This window comes from Sceloporus undulatus, unplaced genomic scaffold, assembly GCF_019175285.1.
Source record: "Sceloporus undulatus isolate JIND9_A2432 ecotype Alabama unplaced genomic scaffold, SceUnd_v1.1 scaffold_36548, whole genome shotgun sequence".
NCBI classification, from domain to species: Eukaryota; Metazoa; Chordata; class Lepidosauria; order Squamata; family Phrynosomatidae; genus Sceloporus; species Sceloporus undulatus.
This window is the reverse complement of record NW_024839459.1, coordinates 1-1158: the sequence shown is the minus strand read 5'-3', so window position 1 is coordinate 1158 and position 1158 is coordinate 1. Positions and strand designations below refer to the sequence as shown.

At 37.0% G+C, this 1158-nt stretch overlaps 1 protein-coding gene across 1 annotated transcript; it reads right to left on the bottom strand.

Moving 5' to 3' along the window:
* Positions 1-520: 520 nt before the first annotated feature.
* Positions 521-1151, bottom strand: LOC121918789 (olfactory receptor 14C36-like; the record flags this gene model as incomplete). Its single annotated transcript, XM_042444776.1, has 1 exon — positions 521-1151. A coding segment is annotated over one exon (631 nt), but the record flags the coding sequence as incomplete, so codon positions are not given.
* Positions 1152-1158: the final 7 nt, after the last annotated feature.

Genomic DNA, 1158 nt, shown 5'->3' with positions numbered 1-1158 from the left:
AATGGATGTTGTGACATAATGCTCTCACATCACAATCCTAGGCAGAATGGTGGATCTAAGGATTTTAGTAATTCTTAATTTGATAATTCTTTGCTCACAGCTTTACAATAAAACAAGACACAAAACAAAAAGAAAAGGGGGTGACAGTAAGAGACGGGATAAAGTTCAGCATATGCTAGTTTCTCTTCTCTCCCTAGAGGCCAAAGAAAAGCCATTTGGAATGGAAGGGGTTTCTTATCAGGTGACAGAAGCAAGGCATGATGAAGCTATGCCATTTTGATGTGAGTGAACTAGACTGGTGAGATTTCTCACTTAGCCATAGAAAGGATAGAGGAACATGAAAAGAAAAATGATACCGAGAAAAGGAAAGATAGCTCAGAAAACAGTGTGTGTTACAGAATTAATATACATAGAATAATGAAGTATATATACAAAAATGCTATAATTAAAGGATACAATCATTCATTAGCAATGATTATAAAATGGTTTTCTTATAGAACAAATTAAAACATTATTTTACAGATAATTGTGAAGTTGAACAGTTTCCACAGGGCACTCTTGATCTCTTTGTTTCTCATACTATAGATGAATGGATTCAGCATGGGAGGAATTATAGTATATACCACAGCAAAAGCTATATCTAGTTGAGATGATGTACCAGTGGGAGGTTTTGCATAGGCAAAGAGACTACTGAATATCAATAAGGAGACAACAGTCAGGTGGGGGAGGCAGGTGGAGAGGGCTTTTTTCTGACCATGAACAGAGGGTATTCTAAACACTGTAGCAAAGACTTGACTGTATGTTACAGTGATATAGATAAAGCATCCTACTGCCATACCAAAACTTATTACAAGAAATCCAACTTCCACTAGATAAATGCGAGAGCAAGAGAGTTTTAGTAGCCGTGGGATGTCACAAAAAAACTGGTTGACAATATTAGAACAGAAGGTAATTGCAAAAGTGCCACCACTGTGTACTGTAGCATACAAAAGACTAGCCATGCACCCAATGGCTATCATCTGAAGACAGGCTCCCTTGTGCATAATTCTCTCATACTGAAGTGGGTTGCAAATTGCAACATAGCGATCATGTGCCATTATAGTTAGCACAACTAGATCCAATGATGCAAACAATAAATAAAAGAAAACTTGAGCAACA